The 20081-nt window shown below is 41.0% G+C and overlaps 1 protein-coding gene across 4 annotated transcripts in view; it reads left to right on the plus strand.

The window, feature by feature from the left end:
- The window catches only part of DCAF5 (DDB1 and CUL4 associated factor 5), a 100894-nt gene that overhangs the window by 17442 nt on the left and 63371 nt on the right, over nucleotides 1–20081 (plus strand). For 3 of the 4 annotated variants that reach the window (XM_028124241.2, XM_028124318.2, XM_028124115.2), the window contains exons 2-5: nucleotides 8064–8207; nucleotides 11000–11036; nucleotides 11936–12075; nucleotides 13826–13955. In XM_028124241.2, the coding sequence (XP_027980042.2) occupies nucleotides 8096–8207; nucleotides 11000–11036; nucleotides 11936–12075; nucleotides 13826–13955 (419 nt within the window). In that variant the 5' untranslated portion in view covers nucleotides 8064–8095. The remainder of the gene's footprint in view (nucleotides 1–8063; nucleotides 8208–10999; nucleotides 11037–11935; nucleotides 12076–13825; nucleotides 13956–20081) is intronic. The other variant, XM_028124184.2, reaches the window with a different exon arrangement.

Raw genomic sequence — 20081 nt, forward strand, 5'->3', positions numbered from 1 at the left:
GATCATGACCTGAGCCCAAGGCAGACATTTAACGACTGAGCCACCCAGGAGTCCGTCCCTAAAATATAAAAGGGTATTAACTAAAATTGCTATTCCCAAGAGGTAACCTCTGTTAGACATTTTGATTGTACCCTTCCATGTACGAATTTGTGTATTTTTTTATTAAAATGTATCAGAGTGCTGACTGACTCAGTAGAGCATGTGACTCTTGATCTTGGGGTTGTGAGTTCAAGCCCCATATTGGGTGTAGAGATTACTTAAAAATAAAATCTTAAAAAAATGTATCATGCTATTTATACTCTTATGCTACCTAAAACGAGTTGGAAACATTAGGACAAATTCCTGAATGATATGTACAAGAAACTAGAACATTTTGAGGGGTATGTATACCTAATATATGATGCACTGGGTAAGTGTTTTTACATGTAGTATCTCAATACACGCAACAACCCTGCAAGATAGTTGGTGTTTTCTTCATCTTAGAATCATAAAACTGAGGTTCGAGAAGTAGAATAACTCACCCCAAGGATATCTAGGGACTTTTCTTCAAAAGCTTGTACTTCATGTAGCCTTCTATAGTACCACCTTTGGTAGGACCCAAAATCCTGGATCTAATCCCATTCTGCCATTTTTAAAAAGAAAGTAGAAAAAAAGAAGAAAACTTTTTTTAATGCTTTTTTGTTTTTGTGATTATTCCATGTCAGTACAGACAGAAGTGCCTCATGCTTTTTTTTTCCTGGTATCATAATACATGGTACATACATGAACAATAAGCTTTTTTGCATTTTTATTGTGGTAAAATATACATAACATATATATACAATATACATAACATAAATATAAAATTTACCATTTTTACTATTTTTAACTATACAGTTCAGTTGCATAAAGTACATTCACATTGTTATGCAACCATCATCACCATTCATTTCCAGGACTTTTTCATCTTGCAAAACTGAAACTCTTTTCCCATTAAACAACAACTCTCCATTGCCCCTCCTCGCAGTCACCATCTACTTTATGTCACTATGAATTTGACTACTTCTAGATGCCTCATATAAGTGGAATCATACAGTATTTGTCCTTTTGTGTTTGGCTTATTTCACTGAACAGTAATTTTAACCCGACTTCTACCGATGGACTTTTAAATGGTTTTGTCTCTTGCTCTTCAAACAATGTGCTGAAGGTGTATTTGGTCCTGAGTTTCGGAATGCTCTCTCAGTCCCGTCCTCTTGTTTGGCTGAATTTCTGAGGAAGCCCAAAACAAATTCTTTTCCTTCTGGGCCTCAGCTTTTCTGGGCTATAAAATAAGAAGAATTTTAAATAATTACTTTTGTTACAGTATGCTATGAGGGCTTGTATAGTTTTTGCTTATATTATAGCTCAGGAGTCTTTGAAAAGAGTATTCTTTTTTATTTATTTTTTTTAAAGTAGGCTCCATGCCAGTGTAGAACTCAACACAGGGCTCGAACTCATGACCCTGAGATCAAGATCTGAGCTGAGATAGAGTCAGATGCTTAAACTGACTGAGCCACCCAAGGCACCCTGAAAGAGTACTTATTTATTTATTTAAAAGATTTTATTTATTTATTTGACAGGGAGATAGCACAAGTAGGCAGAGAGGCAGGCAGAGGGTGAGGGAGAAGCAGGCTCTCCACTGAGCAGGGAGCCCAACACGGGGCTTGATCTCAGGACCCTGGGATCATGACCTGAGCTGAAGGGTGACATTTAACAGACTGAGCCACCCAGGTGCCCTAAGAGTACTCTTTTAAATATAAAGTTTTTTTTGTAACTACAATACTGCTGCCACAGTGTGATTATAGTACATTTTGGGATGAGTTGGTGAGTTTAGTGCAGAATTAAATCAACCCAAAATGACCAGCATCAGAGTAACTATGTTCCTTTGGAGGTCTCAGATGAATTAAAGCTTGAGCACTCGTTCATGAGGAAACCAGGCTTACAAGCCTTGTCCTCTGCTTGTTCCTTGTATGGTCCTGGTGCCAAGCAGAAAGGCCTTCTTTCCTATGAGGTCCCTGTGCTACCCCAGAGGAGCCCTAGAGAGACTGGGGCCAACCCCATGGACGCATCCAACTGACAGGCCTGCAGAGCCGGCTTAAAGGATCAAACTCTTCACTTGGACTAGTTGTAGGTCCGACAATCTCGCTGCATGGAGGCATACAATACATCTCTGCTCTTTTGAATTTGACTAGATGATTCACAGAGAGAGAGAACTATCCAGTTTTTTTGAGGTTCTGAATTGATTTATCCTTGTTTCACCAGCCCTTCTTTGCTTTGTGGGGTCAGATTTGGCCACAGCTGTTATGCTCCCTCTACTGGCTTAAAAGCAGCTCAGCAATTTCAGGTGATGACCTAGTTTGCACCCACTGTGGTTTTTGCCAACACATGGTTGAAAAGTGTTGTCTTTGCACAGAACTCTTAATACCTTGCCTAAGGAAATGTGTGTGTGAGTGTGTGTGTATGGGGGGGTGCACCTTACATCTTCTGACACTAACCTCGAGGGCAAAGTAGAAGAAGCAGGCCCTGCCATTGCCTAATTTCTGCCTCAGTGATTCCAGTCTCCTATGGGCTTGGGCTGTCATCATCATGTTAGATACTAAGGACACATCATTTTAAATGATCCCGAGGCATTCTACAAATAACCATGTATTTTAAATTACTAAGCATTATTTGGCAAAATTAAATCATCCTATGAATGTCTACAGTGAACACTAAAGATAATGCTGTCTGGATGATGGGGGAAGACCCTTAGCTGAGAATGGTTATGTCTTTAAGTGCACACGTGTAGATAATATTTTCTTTTTTATTAAACTTTTTTTTTTTTAAGCTGCTTCAATTCAGGAGAGGTTGTGCTACCTGGCATAGGTCTGAGTGAATAAATAGAAGTGCCATCAGTTCTATATTTCTTGCCATGAGTATCCCAGCCCATCCTGGGGAGCCTTGTTTTCATTTTTCTTTTTCTGTCAAGAACATTTTTTAAAGAGTTTTATTTAAGTAATCTCTACATCCAATGTGGGGCTCAAACTCACAACCCCGATCAAGAGTCACATGCTCTTCTGACTGAGCCAGCCAGGCACCCCTCTATCATGAACATTCTAAAAATCCAAAATGTTTTATGGAAATGTTCAAACATTCACAGAAGTATAGTATACCCATCTATAATAATTACCAACATTTTATTGATTACCTATTCCCCCTACCTTTTTTTTTCTTTATTTTTTTTAAAGATTTATTTATTTATTTGACAGAGAGAGAGATAGCGAGAGCAGGAACACAAGCACTGGGAGTGGGGGAAGCAGGCTTCCCGCCGAGCAGGCAGCCTGATGCGGGGCTCGATCCCAGGACCTCAGGATCATGACCTGAGCCAAAGGCGGACACTTAACGACTGAGCCACCCAGGCACCCCCTTTTTCTGGAATATTTTAAAGGGAATTCCAGACATACTATTTCACCTATTTCAGTATGCATCCCTCATTGATAAGCACTTTTTTTTTCCTTTTAACAGCACCACAATGCCATTATTATACTTAAGAGACATAACAATACTGGGGCACCTGGCTGGCTCAGCTAATAGAGGCTGTGACTCTTGGTCTTAGGATTGTGAAATCAAGCCCTAAGTTGAGTCCAGAGCCTACTTAAAATAAGAGAGAAGTAACAATATTTCCTTGATATCATAAAACATAAAAGAGAGATGAGCACTGAATAACGTATAGAATTGTTGAATCACTATATTGTACACCTGAAACTAATATAATACTGTATGTTAAATCTACTGAAATTTAAAAAATTAATTAAAAAGCAAAAAAGTAATTGGATTTGACAAAATGTTGACAATTTGTTAAATTTGCTTGTAGTCTTTTTTTAAAGAAACAAAACTTTACAGATACAATCGAAGTTAATCGAAGATAAACATTACTAGATGTGCTTATCTACAAACAATATATGTTATTACTTTGTATATTTAAAAATATATACTTAATGGTTTTTACATATCCTTCTGAAACTTTATTACTTACCATTAGGTTTTCAAGATTTATTCATGTTGTTACACATATTTCTGGTTCATTTTAACTGCTGTATGGTGTTCTCTCTGGTTTAGTTTTAATTTGTATTAGTATTCCAGTGGAACTGTTAATTTATATATTTGTGAATATTTATGTTGTCTATAGCTTTGTTTGCTTTTTGCTATTATAAACAGTGTTGCAGTGAACATTCTTGTACATTTCTTTGTGCCACTTTGTAAGAATGTATTTAAATTATAACATGCATTCCCCTGATTAATTTAGAGGTTGAGATCCCCTGTAATATTTGTGGCTATTCGGATTTCCTCTTCTGTGAATTGTCATATTTGCCTTTTTTCCTAATGGTTTTAAAAATTGATTTGTAGGAATTCTTTATATATTTTGGATACCAAGCCATTGTAAGTTTTGTGTATTGCTAGAATCTTTCAATTATTCAGGCAGTCTTTTCCTGGTCCCTCCCTGTTCCTGGTCTCTCAGTTTACTCAGCTTCTATTTTTATTCCTAGGCTCCCTTGTTTTATTCTAACCTACACATTTTTGAGTTATGTTACCAAGGTGGGGAATCCCTTCAATTGTCCATTAGATGAACTGCTTTGTCATTTATGGTTTATTTTTGGTTCTGTAAGGCAGGCAACCTAGAATAGTGGTTAAGAATGGAGGCGATAGAGTATTAACTGCTTGCTTTTGAATCTTAGCTCAGCCACATTACTTACTGTGTGTGACCATGGTAAGTTACTAACCCTTGTACTTGGCTTTATAATCTATAAAACTCATGAGGGTAGAACTGTTATGATCCCCATTTTATATTTGATGAAACTCAGGCTCAGAGAGATTAGATTAGAAACATGAGTAAGTAGAAGAAACGTGGGCCTTTTTTTTTTTTAATTTTACACTTTTGATAGAGACATGGGTACAGAGAAATATTTCTGTAATATAGGATACACAGTAGCAAAAGCCATGATAGGTCCCTGACTTGAGGCCTCAGTGTGAGGGAAAAACAGTAAGAGTAGAACTATGCAGAACTAAAGTACCCACTGCCTGTATAAATCTATTAATAGGTTAAAAAATTCCTTTGTGTCCTTATTCATTAAAATAAAACAACAAAAACCCACACCTTTATTTTTATGACTTTAACTTAAAAGAGATATAGAATTTTTCTTAAGATTTTATTTTTAAGTAATCTCTACACCCAACATGGGGCCTGAACTCACAACCCTGAAATCAAGAGTTACGTGCTCCACTGACTAAACCAGCGAGGCGCCCCAAGATACAGAATTTAGATAACCATCCCAGGCCAGAGAACTCATAGTTGAAATAAGCAAATCATAAACACAGAACACTAGACCACACTTAAGGGTTCAGCTTCGTAGACAATGAAGGGGGAGGAGAACATAGAACTTGATTTTGACCTACAATGAAAGAAAGAAGAAACTGAAGAAGCAAAGGCAACTTCTTTCTAGGGGAGGGAGAGTAAGTTTGACTTAGTCGCTCTATCTTCTTTGATTTTTTTTTTTTATTATTACAAAAGGAAATATGTTTATGGAAAGTACTATAGGAAGGTATAAAGTAAAAATTAAAATATAAAAGTTTCCCAGTAGTATAAACCCAAAAGAATTAAAAGCAGGGACTTGAACAGATACTTGTACATCCATGTTGTTAGCAACATTATTCACAATAGCCCAAAGGTGGAAACAACCCAGGTGTCCATCAGTTGATAAATGGATAAACAAAATATGGTGTGTGTGTATAGTGGAATATTATTTAGCCTCAAGAAAGAATGGAATTCTGATAACATGCTACAATATGGATGATCTTTGATGATGATATGTGAAGTGAATAAAAAAGACAACTATTGTATGGTTCCACTTATATGAGTTACCTAGAACAGTTAAATTCATTTAGGCAGAAAGTAGAGTGGTGGTTACTGGGGATGGGAGAAGTTGTTGTTTATTGGGTACGGAGTTTCAGTTTGGGATGATGTAAAGATTCTGGGGATGGATGGTGGTGATGGTTGCACGACAGTGCAAATATACTGAATGCCACTGAATTGTATACTTAAAAATGGTTAGAATGGTAAATTTCATGTTATATGTATTTTACCACAGTAAAAAAAGTTTCCCAACTCTAACCTGGAGGTGGTGTCCACTATAAACAGTTTCTTTTATAACCATATAGATAGGCAAATATAAGCATAGATATGCAAATATGAACATGTTAATTCAAAGTCTGCTCTTTGAGGGCACTCATTTAGGTGCTGGGGACTCCGCAGTATACAAAATTGACAAGGTTCCTTTGGTCATAGAGCTTTTTAAAATTTTGTTTTACACAAAATGGATTTTGGTACACATATTGTTTTACACCTTACATTTCCCCTTAACAAAGACCTTTGGGCATCTTTCCAAATTAGTTCTTAGAGATTTACTGATTTCATGGCTGCATGGTATGCCCTCATATGGATGTGCTATAATTTGTGGCTGTTGAATGGACAAGGGGAAGAAGAGGTATAGAGATTGCTGTGGTTTGCTGCTCGTGTTTGCCCCCCCTTTTTTAAATTATTTATTTATTAGAGAGAGAGAGACACAGCGAGAGAGGGAACACAAGCAGGGGGAGTGGGAGAGGGAGAAGCAGGCTTCCGGCCGAGCTGGGAGCCCAATGCGGGGCTCAATCCCAGGACACTGGGATCATGACCTGAGCCGAAGGCAGACACTTAACGACTGAGCCACCCAGGCGCCCCTTTGCCCCTTTTGTAACTTAAATTTTTATTAGGAGAATAATATAAAAAAATCAGTGTTATAAAAAAATCAGTGCCAAATATATCAGTTTTTTTTTTAAGATTTTATTTATTTGACACAGAGAGACATAGCGAGAGAGGGAACACAAGCAGGGGGAGCGGGAGAGGGAGAAGCAGGCTTCCCGCAGAGCAGGGAGCCTGATGTGGGGCTCGATCCCAGGATGCCGGGATCATGACCTGAGCCGAAGGCAGACGCTTAACGACTGAGCCACCGAGGCGCCCCAGTGCCAAATATATCAAATAAAAGTTCTTTCCCCCTCTTTTAATCCTATTCCCTGAAAATAGTAACCACTGTTAATCATTGTTAACATTAAAAGTTATTCCTCCTTCCAGACATTTTTAATACAACTGCAAATATAAAAAATACATAGAATATACATACTCTCATTCTTTAGGAGCTGGCTCATGCAGTACAATGCCATTAGGTATATATAGGTATATACGGTCTGCTCATTTAATTCAGACTGTTGTGAGTTATGCAGAGGAAAGAGCTGGACTGGGCTTCAGGAGAGCAAGGCCCTGTGTAGATGGTGATGTGGCAGGCAGTTCCTTAGTTGTCATTTGCATGCTGTTCCCTAGTCAATGAGGTCACCTCAAGGAGAGAAATCTAGTGTGCTAGAAATACTACTATAGAGTTCTTTGGTTGCAAGCATTAGAAACCCAACTCAGCTTCTGTTAGACAAAAAATGGTGAGGGGGGTATTATAGAAGGATTTTAGGTAGCAAGCAAAGAAATATTTATTTAAAAAAATTTTATTTATTTATTTGACAGAGAGAGAGGAGAGAGAGAGAGAGCACAACAGGGGGAGCAGCAGAGGGAGAGAGAGAAGCAGGCTTTCTGCTGAGCAGGGAGCCCAGGGCAGGGCTTGATCCCAGGACCCTGAGCCAAAGGCAGACGCTTAATGGACTGAGCCACCCAGGCACCCAAAGTGAAGAAATGTTTAAACAACAGAGTATCTGGAAAGTCAGGAATAGGGTGGCTTTGAGGGTTTCAATATCGGTGTTTATCCCTTTCCATTTCTATATGTCTGTTCAAGTTTTCCTGGGGAAAAGTGAGTGGCTTAGAGACCATGTCTACTGATGGTTAAGGGGGTAGAGTCCTGGGTTTACCATCAGAATCGTACGGTGTTGGGGAGTTGCAGTTTTGGAAAGGATGGGATTCAAGGCTGGCAAAACTGAGTGTCAGCCTTGAAGTGTCAGCCATCTTAACCCTAGATTCTTACTCCCCTCTCAAGGAGGAGATGACCGCCGGGTTCTGCTATGGCACATGGAACAAGCTATCCACTCCAGAGTCAAGCCCATACAGCTGAAAGGAGAGCACCATTCCAACATTTTTTGCCTGGCTTTCAACAGTGGGAACACCAAAGTATTCTCTGGAGGTGAGAAGAAGGGAGATTTCTACCTTGGGCAATTCACTGTGGCTGAGATTTTAGATAAAGGAGTGCTAAAATAACTCCTTGTTTTTCTTCCTTTATTTCACTGAGCTGTAGAATTACTGGTTTCCCATAGCTTGTCTTTTCTGCATTACAGCAGAAATATGAACAGGTATATGAGAGCAGTTCCTCCCTCCCTCCCTCCTTCCTTCTGTCCTTCCTCCCCTCCTTCCTCTGTCCTTCCTCCCCTCCTTCCTCTGTCCTTCCTCCCCTCCTTCGTCCCCTCCTTCCTCTGTCCTTCCCTCCTTCCTCTGTCCTTCCTCCCCTCCTTCGTCCCCTCCTTCCTCTGTCCTTCCCTCCTTCCTCCCCTCCTTCCTCTGTCCTTCCCTCCTTCCTCTGTCCTTCGTCCCCTCCTTCCTCTGTCCTTCCCTCCTTCCTCTGTCCTTCGTCCCCTCCTTCCTCCCCTCCTTCCTCTGTCCTTCCCTCCTTCCTCTGTCCTTCGTCCCCTCCTTCCTCTGTCCTTCCCTCCTTCCTCTGTCCTTCGTCCCCTCCTTCCTCTGTCCTTCCTCCCCTCCTTCCTCTGTCCTTCGTCCCCTCCTTCCTCTGTCCTTCCTCCCCTCCTTCCTTCTGTTCTTTTGATCCTTCACTCTCATCGTTTCTTTTTCGGTAGAAAACTTTTTACATTGCAATCCGGCATGCAGAAACACACACATATTTAAAATAGTACTTAACATTACTATGTGTGGTACATTCTGATTTTTAAAAAATTCTATTTCATTTTTAAAGATCTTAAAGGTTGTGATTCAAATTGATGTCCTGATCCGTGGATGGCTCCTGTTTGAAAAATGTTGTGTTAGGGTACAATTGGAATGGCTTATGCTCAAGCCGGCCTCTTGGTGATGTCTTCTACCAGCCAGACTCCTTTCTGACCACCACATTTCTAGCCCTGACGTCTCTTCTGCACTGCAGATTTTCCCATGGAATATCTTCCTATGTGTTCTAAAAGCAACTTAAGTGCAGCAGATCTAAAACCAAAATTATTAGTCTTTCTCCCCCGCACAAATATCTCCTCCTGTTCCCTGGATTTTTCTCAGTTATTATCAGCATTCCACCTAATGATTTAAGCTATTAGGTTTAACTTTAAGAAACTGCTAATATTGAAGCACGTTTAACTATAAGAATGGCAGTTCCACATGGTCAGCCTAGCAGAAATCTTGAAGTCATCCTCAAACCTTCCTTTATTTCATTTACCTATCTTGTCACTCACCAACCAGACTTGAAAGCCTCGTTCATCCTTTAGTTTCTGCGCTCTTTCTATACCCACTGCCCTGGTTCAGGTCCTTATCTTTGATCTTTGCAGTGGCCTTTGTGATTTCTGCAACCAGTCTCTAACCCTCCTCCTTATTTATCACAAGTTTTCTTTTAAAAATAAAGTTTTCCTGTGTGAACCTCTGGCCCCACAGTGTCCACAGGATAAAGCGTGAACCTCTGTGTGCCTCTCTAGCCTCATCTCCCTCCGCAGCATTTTGCACCCTAGCCCACTAAACCACTTGCCGTCTCAGGTGTCCTCGTATCGTTTGCTCTTGCTGTTCCTTCATGGGTCATGATTAATTGTCCAGTCCCCACCAGTTCCCCTAAGTCTTCCATTGGTAAGAGTTTTGAGTTATTGGAGTTTCTGTTCAGATGTCTTCTTCCCCATAAAAACATTCTCCTTTTCTGCCATGTACTTTCAACCTGCTCCTGAAGGAAACAATTGCTCCTTTATCTGTGTCCCCATTATAGAGCATTTCGCTACAACAAGATAACCCGTTTTGTCATTATTAGTTGTTGGTGCAGATGAACTGGGAGTTCCTTGAGGGCCGGGCAGAATCTTCTTCCTCTTCTTGTATCCCTAGCACCTCCGCTGTGCCTGTTTCTAGAAGGCATTAGTATGGGTTTGAATTGCTTGTTACGCACCCACAATAGAGTTTGTAGCCAGGGGTTTAAGATGTCCCAGGCCACGTCTCTACCGCTACTATTACTTTCTCTTTAAGTGACTGTTGGTTGTGCTTTCAGTGTAGAGTGGGAATTTTTTTACTTTTGTCTTTTCATATTCAGGTTTTTATGTTTGGTTACATAAACCCTTTGAAAGCAGGACTATACATATTGTGAATGTATTTTTAGATTCTTTGATGGAATAAAGAAAAATGCAAGAGAAAAAAGTTTCCCATCACTTATAATCACAAAATCATCAGATTTTAATGTTATGAGATGATAAGGATATGATTAGTAGCAAACATTTATTGGGGACTTACTAAGTGCTCAGCCCTAATCTGAATGGTTTTACAAATGTACTCTTATCTTCTCAATGACCTACGAAGTAGGTACAATTATTATCCCTATTTTATAGTTAAAATAACTGAGGCATAGATTATCTGTATTCTGAGTCTCACAGTTGAGTGTTTTGCTTAAAAAAAAAAAAAGCTAGCTTGGATGAATGAATTAATTCGCCCATGATCATTTACTCTTTTTATTCTTTTTCTCAATGGCCACAGGTTTTTGTTGTTTTTATATTATATATATATTCCATCGAATAATTCATTTTGGAAACTTATGTTATATCTAGTTTGCTACTAGGCTTTCAAAAATTCTTTATATCCTTCTGAAATTATTTTTATAAAACTTTTTCTAATTAACACTCCTAATTTATATTAACATTGACTTTGCTCATATGCTTTCTGAAAACTTTAAGATTTCATATGCTATGAGCAGGTAGCACTTGGCAGGAATTATCAAATGTCTACTTTTCTCCCTTACAGGAAATGATGAGCAAGTTATCCTCCATGATGTCGAAAGGTAAATAGATTGTTGGTATGTGAAGGTGACTGACTCTGGTTTTCATATGAAGAGAGGCAAATATCTCTTTAGACCAAAGTAGTCGTTGTTTTTTGAAGGAAATAACATGAAACCCGCTGTCCTTTTCTGAAACAGATTTCTGTAATAATTTTGAAATGAAGTTTTGCTTAAAAAAAAAGAAAAGGATTTGTAAAGTTGGAATGAACTTACACACTTTTTAGGTGAAAATTTAAAGGGAGAGGTTGGAAGAGAAGGAAACAACAACATAATAATAACTAATCTTTGTGTGCCAGGTACTATTTTAAGTGCTTTGCATGTGTTCATCAGTTTCACCCTCACAATGATTTTATGAAGCAGTACTATTCTGGTCTCATTGTGGATGAGGAAGCTGAGGTGTTAGGGATGTTAGGTAACTTAAGGTCAGGTGGTGCTGGGATCTGAACATGGCCACCTGGTTCTAGAGCCATGCTCTTGCTCACATACCAGACAGCCACATCGACCCTCTTCTTCCCCTGCTGATAATCAGATCTGGTTACTTTGAAGTGCTCCCTTGTTTTTGGAAATCAGGCACCACCCCCAGATCTACAGAAGCAGATACATTCTGCAGGAAGTGAAAACACTAAACTCATCTATCAAGTCACTTTCAACTGTGCTCATTTAGTGCAAAAAACAAACTCACCATGAAATCTATAAAAAGTTTTTCTAATAGAATTTTTATTTTTTACCTGAAAGTTGAGTACCTACTTTTTAAGGAAATACAATATCCTCTGGGTTTTGCTCGATTGACTTTGCACTGGAAATGAGGGAGAGTCCTACGTGAGGAACTCTGGGGCTGGGACTCTGCACTCTTTGTGTGCATGTGTGTGCCTGTGTGCCTCTTTCTGCTCTCTCTCTCTCAGCAGTGAGACCTTGGATGTGTTTGCTCATGAAGATGCGGTATATGGCTTGTCGGTGAGCCCAGTGAATGACAACATTTTTGCCAGCTCCTCAGATGATGGCCGGGTTCTCATCTGGGACATCCGGGAGTCTCCCCATGGAGGTAGGGTCAAAGGGCTGTTGGACTGTGTTGGAGAGTTTGATGTCAGGCTCATTGCAGAGGCGTTTATGACCTGGGTGACTAATGTGAGTGGGAGACATGTAAAGGGAGAGGCAGCTCTCACGGTGGGGCATAGATGTGTGTCTCTAGACATCCCATCCTACGCCTAAGCCAGAAGTGAGGCACCTTTCTCAGGCCTTCTCTAGCCGCTTGTGAGCCCTCCACAAACCCCTGGACTTGTCGGAAACACCACAGTACCATGGTGTTTAGCGGCCCCAAGGAATAGAAGATGCAGTACTTCATTGTAGAGGGTAGCTACCAGGGGTCAGCTCTGTATGGTGCTGACACGCACAGTTCTTGGTTATTTACGGAGAACGGGGGCGTTCTGTGCTCCTGTCCTAATTTTAGGTATGTGTATAGAAACTGAAAATGATGGCAGATACGCTTTGTTTAAGAGGGATTGTCCAGGTGAGTTCCTCCTCCAGATGTGCTCTTTGGGCTTCTGAAGTGTAAAAATGAAGAGTTGTTTTGTTGAATTTCTCTGAAGTTTTTCAGGAAACGCATCTTTTCAGCTTGTTTCCTGAATAGAGCGTTTACTCTGTAACTCTGCCTGTGTTCAAAGACTCTTTTCTCCAGCATTACCCTCAGTGCCTTCCCGGCCCCCACCTCTGGTGCAGCTTTGTCACGATCATACCCGTGTACACAGAATTACTTTCCTGCCTGTCTTGTCTGACAGGATCTGGATCTTTTTATTATTCTGTATTCTGAGCATTTAACGTGCTGGCCTGTGCCTCATCATAGAAACTCAGGCTATAAGAAAAGCTTGTTCTTGGGGTTAGGCAGGTAAGGTAGCTGCAAGGAGCAGCTGTGGTTGAGTCACCATGTGCTGGGGAGGTGAGAGCCTCCTCTGTCTGGACTGCCTAGAGGCCTGTGCAGTGTCCCGCGTGGAAATCCTAGACTGGGGAGTGTGCTTTCTGTCTGTTGCTTCTAAACACTTTCCACAAGAGTATGTCCTTCTGGGTAGCAGAGTGATTCCTTCCTTGCCTGGAGCCCGCTAACATAGGCTGAGGGATGCAGGGTTTCTAAGTGAAGTTGATTGGGAGCTGGCTGGATGTAAGAGTTCAAGTGTTAGGTGCCCGTTTTTTTTTTTTTTTTTTTTTTTTTTGGTAATATTCCAATACGGGGAATGAAATCATAAAATTCTAGACTGAGGCTATTTTCTCTTCAGTTTAGGAGCAATTTAGGAGAAGGGAAGACTGTGCTGTTGTTTTTCCTTGCCTTCAATTTTCTCATTGTTTTGCTTTGTCTTCATTAAATCTTTGTGTAGTTTTAAAACTTCTAATTTCTAAAACTAATAAATTTGGATTCAGGTACAATAATCCTACCAGTAATTGGTTGTGAATTTTTTCAGCTCATGTGGAATTCAATCTTACTTACTGTAAAACAGCTTACCTTCTTAGTTCCTGTGACCATTTCCGTTTTGTCACAGGATCTGAAGAGGTAGAATACTCCGTGTTTCTGAGTATTATAGCTTCCAGTTTGCTTATATGTGTTAGAGTTGCTGTTTTCAGACTTGGTGTGTACAGAGTGTGTGCTAGTCCTTGTGAGCAGGGTTGACTGATGGGATGATGCACTGCTTTGGGGCTTCAGCTACTAGGGATGGTTTCTACAGGGTCACATTCCTGCTTTGCCTGCCTCTGGCCCAGAGGCGCTGAATGAGCTATGGGGCTGATTGTCATTTCTCTATTCACAGAGCCCTTCTGCCTGGCAAACTATCCATCAGCTTTTCACAGTGTCATGTTTAACCCTGTGGAGCCCAGGTTATTGGCCACAGCCAATTCAAAGGAAGGAGTGGGACTCTGGGATATTCGAAAACCTCAGAGGTGAGCCCCCTTTATTCATATGGTGTTAAAACTTGCCCCTGCCTCAACTCTCAGGTAATGTGATCAGCCAGCAAGGGTTGTGAGAACCTGTTTGGCTGTTGCTCTCAATTGGCCATCTCCTAACATATATTGGTGCCTGTGAAGCCAGGGGAGCCCTGTCCCCAAGGGACAGGCAGTGTGAAAAATCCACACTCCTTGCTGAGGGAGTCATAAATTGTAATCTGACTCTAGATAAGTCAGTTCTAGGCAAATAGATGAGAGGCTCCCGTCAGTACTGCCTTCTATCTTTAGACCCAGGGTTCCCCAGATGCCTGGGAGCTCTTGCAGGGGGGATGGAAGAGATGGAGGGGGAGAATTTGTCAAACTTGTGGCCACTGAACCATTGATTCTTAACTCCAGGCAGGAGGGGTTTTCTGCGTGGCTTCAGGAGAACTGGGAATCCCCCAGATTGTGTGGAAATTATATTATGTACCCATCTAAGTGCATTTTTCTATGAAGCGAGTTTATTTGCTTTTTTCAGTTTCTCAAAGAGACCAGTGGCTAAGACAATAAAAGTTAAGAGCCACTGCACTATAGTGTTAGGGACCTGGGCGCCTGGGTGACTCATTTGGTTAAGCGACTGCTTTCGGCTCAGGTCATGATCCTGGAGTCCCGGGATCGAGTCCCGCATCGGGCTCCCTGCTTGGCAGGGAGTCTGCTTCTCCCTCTGACCCTCTTCCCTCTTGTGCTCTCCATCTCTCATTGTCTCTCTCTCAAATAAATAAATAAAATCTTTAAAAAAAAATACAGTGTTAGGGACCTAACATGTTTTCCCTTCTGTTTGCATTATTAAAAGAGTACACTTAGGACAATCTTTGATGGTACAAGTCACTAATGGGAGAATTTCAGGCATCATTAAAGGAAATGTGTGGATGGGGCTGAGTAGGAGGCTTTTTCATGTTCTCTAAATACCATGGTGGGGGGACAACTTTTTATGGCACCTGTACTTAAAGCTAGCTTTGCTTTATAAAAGACTTGCATGCATTGTCGGCTGTTCTGGATATTCTGCATGGAGGTAACTTCCTACTTTGTAAAGCAATATTGCAGAAGTATATCATAGAAAGTAAGCGAGGTTATGATTTATTTCATGGGTCTCAGATGAAAGGGGCAATTAGGTACAGAGGCTATCTTCCTTGGTGATTTTTAGTTCTAGCTAATTCTCTCCATGGGGCTGTCAGAGGGATCTAGAACTATTGCAGCAGATCTGTATAGGCCAGAGGGGTGCTCCTGTTGTTGAGCAGGGCCCCCTGAGGCTCTGTAGGGCAGCAGAGATTTCTCCTGCCCTTTGGTGCATATACACCCAGCCCTTGCTTTTCCAACCTACTGAAATGTATACAGTGGCAGGATCCCTATTGTGCCTTTGTACTGTGTGCTTAGGGGGCTCATTCCCTGCCTGTGTTTCCCAATGTTCAGCTCTAACATGCTCTGCCACTCGAGACTCTTTAAGAACAGCTGTTCTGCCTCATTTGTTTTACAAAGGGCAGGAACTGGACTAACTATGCCAGCCTTCTCCCAACCTACTACCTTCCATACTTAAAATTGTAGTGAATAGCTAGTGACTGGAGTGGAGCCCTGAGCTATTACTCATTTCCAATGGAAAGCTTGAGTAGTGCATGCTGTCAGCAGTGTCTTGAGAGTAGAGGAGAGGGTGAGTGTTTTAATTCTCCTCCTAATTTACCCCCAGCAGTTTCCTGCTGGGTATTGTATTTGGGCTTTCCTTCCCTTTCTACTTATCTCCTCACTAAACATAGCTTCTTTAAAAAAAAAAAAAAAATCTAAGTGAGATGATTGTTTTATTTTTATTTAATTATTTTTAAAGATTTTATTTATTTGACAGGGAGAGACATAGCGAGAGAGGGAACACAAGCAGGGGGAGTGGGAGAGGGAGAAGCAGGCTTCCCGCGGAGCAGGGAGCCCGACGCGGGGCTCGATCCCAAGACCCTGGGATCATGACCTGAGCCGAAGGCAGACGTTTAACGACTGAGCCGCCCTGGTGCCCTATTGTTTTATTTTTAAAGTAACATTTATTAGATTTAAGGTTTATTTTATTTTTTATTATATTAGTCTCCATACAGTACATCATTAGTTTTTGATGTAATGTTCCGTGATTTCATTGTTTGCATATAACACCCAGTGCTCCATGCAGATTTAAGGTTTATATCCAGAGAAGTATAATGAAACAAACCAAAAAAAAAAGAAAGAAAAAAGAAAAAAAAATATCATCTCCAGATTATATGTTACTTATATTTTTTACATGTTTGTACATCAGTATGGTTCTTCTTCTTGGTCTCTAGTCACTCTCCAAAGGTAACTATAATGAACAGTTTCTTATGTATTGGAACATAATTTAATGCACATACTAGCATGTATATCTATCCTTTAAAACTTCAGGCTAAAGGAACCATGGATTAATACCCACCATTTTCAACTACTTTTTTTAATTATTTTTTTTTAAAAGGTTTATTTATTTATTTTGAGAGACTGAGAATGAGAGAGAGAAAAAGAGCACATGAGAGGGGGGAGGGTCAGAGGGAGAAGCAGGCTCCCCGCCGAGCAGGGAGCCCAATGCGGGACCCGATCCCGGGACTCCAGGACCATGACCCGAGCCGAAGGCAGTCGCCTAACCAACTGAGCCACCCAGGCGCCCCATTTATTTATTAATATGTATTGGAGTTTTATTCCTATCAGTACTTACAGATCTAGCATGTTCTTTTTTCTTTTTTTTTAAGATTTCATTTTTGAGTAATCTCTTCATCCCACATGGGGCCTGAACTCAAAACCCTGAGATCAAGAGTCATATGCCCCACTGACTGAGCCAGCCAGGTGCCCCCTCTAGCACATCCTTTTAATGGCTACATGATATTCCATTTATATGGTGTATCCAATAGCCAGGACTTCTTGTTTCCAGTGGGCATTATAAACAGTGCTATCCTGAGCTTGGTTGCATAGCACTTGGCCTACCTTTGCAAAAATATCTGTAGGAAATTGCATCAAAGGGTGTATGCTTTTATGTTTTTGATAAAAATTGTCACATTGTCTTGCCACCACAAAAGGCTACACTGATTTACAAACCTACCAACTATGCATGAGACTACACATTTGTCCAGACCCTTGCCTACACTTATACTGTCTTGTGGGGGAAATATTATCTTCCTGTTTTTTGGGTTTTTTTTTTTTTAAGATTTTATTTATTTATTAGAGATCGAGCGAGGGAGAAACAGCATGAGAGGGGAGAGGGTCAGAGGGAGAAGCAGGCCCCCTGCTGAGCTGGGAGCCCGACGTGGGACTCGGGACTCGATCCCGGGACCCTGGGACCATGACCTGAGCCCAAGGCATTCGCTCAACCCACTGAGCCACCAGGCGCCCTATCTTCCTGTTTTGATGATGTCTTTAATTATGGGTGAGGTTATATGGTTTCTTTGGTAACCTGTAGTTTTCAAAGCCCCTATGGGAGAAAAGTCATCTGATAAGGTTAATTGATAATCCTGACTGATTCCTTTCTTGGACTGAAAGGAGGAGCTTAGTGAACTAGGATGTTTTTACCTGTTTCCTTCAGCTCTTCTAAGGTTCTTTGTGGTTCTATGGGAGTGAAGCCGACAAGGGGCATGAAACCTTCTTGGGGTCCTGTTCTTCATCTGTTGGCATTTGGGGATTAAATTACAGATCTTTCCTGTTGGAATTCTCTCAGTATAAACTGGTGTGGGAGAGGAAGAGGGGGCCCTTTGTCTTTTCCATGCAGGATTGATTATGCTGAGTTGCAATAGGTGATTTGTCTCCTGAACACGGCTACCTAGAAACCTCAATCTAGATCTTGGGGCAATTCTGAATCCCCTGGGAGGATAACCCTGGAACAAGGTAGATCTGTTCCAAGGGATACTTAAAGTCTACAGAAATATTTTAGGAAATTTGTGAACCCCTTGAAATTGCAGGTAAAATTGTGTGTTTGTGTATTCGACTGAGCACGGATGTCAGTTTTTTCTAGGGATTGGGAGAGAGTTTTTACTAGGTTCTTGTAGATACCTTTGGCCCCCAAGAGGAAAAAATTGTTCAATGTACTAACGATTCTAGATTTAGAACCTACTGTGGTACCTTAGCAGGCTTATAAGCAATTTTCAGCCTGTAATAGCTTGGGCATATGAGTGAATTCTGGGCCTACTCAGGAGGCCTACTGGTGTCCTAGAAACAAATATAATCTTCATAGATCAATAAGGGGGCCTCACACGGAACATTTTTTTCTTCCTGGCTTAACCTATGGATTGTTCCATGCTGAAATGGTTTCTTGAGCCTACCCCAAGCCTAAGTTGTACCTCTCTACTTTAGGTTGGTAGTCTGTAGGAGTGTGAGTGGGTCATGTGTGCCCCACTCCTTCCCTGAAATAAGTTGATTAGAGGGCTGGCTGGCAGAATAAAATGTCAGCCCTAGAGGGGATTTTAGTTATCATCTGATCTGACTTCCTCATTGTACAGCTGAAGAAACTATCCCAGCAAGGTAAGGGGAGGCAGAAGAGCGTGGTGGTTTAGAGCGCAGGATCTAAAGCCATCATACTGGCTACACACATCCATACTGGCTACACGGTATACCTTAATAGCCGTGTGATCTTAAGTAAGTCACTTCACCTCTCAGTGCCTCATGATAATAAATAATAGCTAACATTTATTAAGCATTACTTGCAAGGGATAATGACAATTATATGAACAGTTCCTTATTTGGTCCTTATGACAGCCCTATGAAGTAGGTTCTACTATTTTTATTTTAATGATAAGGATATCAAGGCACAGAGAGTTGAAATAGCTTGTGTGTGTATGAGTGTATCATGTCCACCCCCTCTTTTAAAGCAGATCAGGCCCCTATACATTCTAGTTTTCTTTCATTTGTGCTTCCTTGCAATAGAACTTTGTCAGAATTCCTCCAATTTTTCCATTGCAGGTATGTCCAACTCTGAAGTCTGAGTCCTTTAGACATTCTGCCTCTGAAAGTTAAACCCCTTTTCAATGTCTCCTGGTCCAGCCCCTGTCTACATGCTGGCTTTCCAAGTTTCTTGCTCTTCTAATCCTGGAAACCTGCACATACTATTTATTTTGCTCCAAAGCTTTAGAGCCGAGGTTGTAAACTAGCTGCCCATAGGTCAAATTCAACCCACAGAGACATTTTGCTTGGCCTACATCATTAATAGTGTTTGGGAAATTACACAGAAAAATCATAATTTCTAGCACCTCTTGAAAAAGTCAAAAGGTCTGGTATCATTGGATCTTTCTTCTCATATGGCAACAGTCAGCTGAAGATGTCATGAGTTCCTCCTCATACCTTCCAGACGTGTTCCACCACTCCTTGATGTCTTAATCCAGGGGTGCTTCCTTCATTTCCATTACTTGCCTGGCCCTATAGACATTGGAGTTTGAAAGGTCTGCTTTAGGGATCAGAGTGGTAATGAGTGGGCCATAGGGTGAACTGGGTAAGAGAAAAAACTTCACATACACAAATAGACATTGCATGTTTGGATAAGGTGCCATTCCTTTCATGCGGGTTATTTCTCCCGATGTCTTTTTACAACCATCCTGTTCTTTGTCACTGCCAACATCCCAGTTAATGTCTTGCTTGGACTGGTGCAGTGGCCTCTGAACAGGTTTCAGATCTGCCATCCTCTAACATCGAGGGAGTTCAGAAAAAGTAAAGATTCCCCTGCTGTTACTCAGCTTGTCTCACCCTTTTCATTCCCTGTTTCAGCTGACTGCTCACTCACCACCTCTCTCCCTTCTCATATCTTTAATTTCTGTCACTTTCTGTCAGAAACTGTTAGTTCTGTGACAGGTAATAGTGTCTTGCTTTGACAAGGATAATAGAGTGATTCTTTCCCACTCAACAATCAAACTAGGGCAAGCCAGGAATTCTGTAAAGACTTACCTTATAAGATGGTGCTTTCACATGGTGTGTAAATGACACATCGGAAAATGGGCAATGAGTGCAAATTCCTACTATCAAAAAGGAATTGCTCTCAGGACCTCACCTGGCTTTGGGGGCCTCTAGGTTAGATGTCTGTTTTGCAGGGCCTCTGTCAATCCTTCTTCTGTAGAGACCAAATTAAGTGTA

The sequence above is a fragment of the Eumetopias jubatus genome, unplaced genomic scaffold (genome assembly GCF_037043125.1).
Source record: "Eumetopias jubatus isolate StellerSeaLion01/CBP00866 unplaced genomic scaffold, mEumJub1_p1.0 scaffold_7, whole genome shotgun sequence".
Lineage (NCBI taxonomy): Eukaryota > Metazoa > Chordata > Mammalia > Carnivora > Otariidae > Eumetopias > Eumetopias jubatus.